The following is a 2,022-nucleotide window of genomic DNA, read 5'->3' as shown; positions in this document are numbered from 1 at the left end:
TTGTAAAGGTAGAAGTTTTGTAACAAAAAAGGGGAGTGGTTAATCTTACAGTCCAGAAACAAAGAACCCTAGGACCATCAAGAGAGGAACGCACAAATAGAGTGTGGGACCTTATCCAGAGAAGCAGCAGAGCCAGAGATGGAGGCAGAGATGGGGGCATGGAGAGGGGGAGCGTCTGAGGACACTAGATTCATCAACTAAGAAGAAAAGGACTAAGAACTGGTGGCCAGGAACAGACTTGCAGAATGTGCCCTTTGGAGATGTAAATTATTACATATGCCTGAGTGGGGTTTTTTTTGTTTGTTTGTGTATTTTTTAAAAAGCTAAAGTGGATAGAGAGAAATACTTTTAACTCATGGTATATGGAGTGGATTATAATCAATGTAATGAAACAAGTTATATGAATGGTTGAATGTGAAACTGATGATGTGCTCTGTAAACTTTCACTCAATCCACAATAAAAACCTTAAATAAAAAAAAAAAAAAAAAGACATATTTGAGCTGGGTCTTGAAGGATGAGTAAGAGTTTTCCAAGGAAAGAGGAACGGTATTCTAGGCATATGGAATAGTCTTTATTTAATAAGTATTTAGTGAGACCTTAACATGCACCACCTCCTATTCAGAAGTATAGAGGCATGAAACAGCACTTGCAAACCAAGAATGACAAGACATGATGCTGGAGAAGTAGGAGGGAGCCATGTCAGAAAGAGCTTTAGATGCCATGAACGTGGGGGAATGGCAGAGCAAAGACATGGGTGTGGAAGTGATCTTGATGTGGGAAGGGCATTATGGAAAAAGTGTATGTATGTGCACGTTGCAGGAGATAGTCAGGTGAGTGAGTTAGGCTCAGAACCTCAGTATAATGTGGGTGTGCTTTGATGTCGAATAAAGGGTGAAATTTCGATGTGGACCAACCAATCTTGGGGAATTTGGTTCTGGTTTCCATGTCACATTGTTATTGATCAGCCTTTCTTCTGTCTCTTTATCTTTCCATACCTTTGGCTCCCTGTCTCCCTCACTTTCTCCTTTCTCTTACTTTCCACATCCTTTCTCTGGCTTCCCTCCTTGTTCCTTCCCTTTTCTATTACAGAAAATGATGAAGAAAGAAGCACTTCTCCTCATCCCCAACGTCCTGAAGGTCTTCTTAGAAAATGGACAGATCAAGTCGTTCACATTTGATGGCCGGACCACTGTTAAGGTACATACAGAGTCTCCTGTTGGGTCACCTCTCCAGATGACAAACAGCAGTTGGTCTTCAGGTTCTTCTGAGTCTGTACATAGTTACTCACTGATGGAACAAGGTGGCCTTTGAGCTCCTGCAGCTTGTGAGGCTGAAAAAAGACCATCCTTAGATGGAGGTGAAAGGGTGTTCAGTGGGCATGGAAGTTTACATGCTCAGCTGTGTGCTAGTGATTGTGTGTGTGTTGGGGGGCACATAGGTACACGTCTAAGTATGAACTGCTTTGTATCCATGTTACACTGGGCCTTTTAGACTCTTAAGAACCAAGGAGTGTTAAGATCTTTAAGCAAGTCATTTACATAAAGCAAAGGCAATATTTATTGATACACTAATACCTACGCAAGTTTACATACAGAAATCAACAAATACAATCTCTAGAGAGCTTAGTTTAGCCTTGCCTTGCTTTTTAAATAGCAACCATATCTTAGACACTGAACCAAGATTTGAAAGTCCAGCCACGGCCCCTTTGGCTATTCCTTTCACAGGAAGAGCACTTACTGAGCTATAATTCTTAACCGCTCAGTCAGGCATCTACAAGTTGTAGTGATTCTCATAGTCCTGACGAGTAGAAGTGATTATATGATTAATCCTTAGGTTCACTTTGCTCTGGAACAAAAACAACAAAAATCCACTCCTGCTTCTTCTGGACTCTCTCCAGAAAGAGGGATGTTTTAATGCAGCCAGTACTGTACAAACTACTGGGTACCTACAGTGCTTACCCAGAAAGCCCACCTTGACCTACAGTTGCCCTGAAGTGCCAATGCTGATGCAAAGAAAAACCT

General features: G+C 41.6%; 1 protein-coding gene across 1 annotated transcript in view; it reads left to right on the top strand.

Annotated features, from left to right (window-relative positions):
• Nucleotides 1-2,022, top strand: part of FRMPD3 (FERM and PDZ domain containing 3) — a 139,575-nt gene that overhangs the window by 67,042 nt on the left and 70,511 nt on the right. Inside the window, exon 8 of the mRNA XM_006871066.1 lies at nt 1,091-1,198. Within this exon, the coding sequence (XP_006871128.1) occupies nt 1,091-1,198 (108 nt within the window). The remainder of the gene's footprint in view (nt 1-1,090; nt 1,199-2,022) is intronic.

This window comes from Chrysochloris asiatica, unplaced genomic scaffold (genome assembly GCF_000296735.1).
Source record: "Chrysochloris asiatica unplaced genomic scaffold, ChrAsi1.0 scaffold00159, whole genome shotgun sequence".
Lineage (NCBI taxonomy): Eukaryota > Metazoa > Chordata > Mammalia > Afrosoricida > Chrysochloridae > Chrysochloris > Chrysochloris asiatica.
The sequence above is the reverse complement of the archived record's forward strand: the minus strand, read 5'-3'. Positions and strand labels throughout refer to the sequence as shown.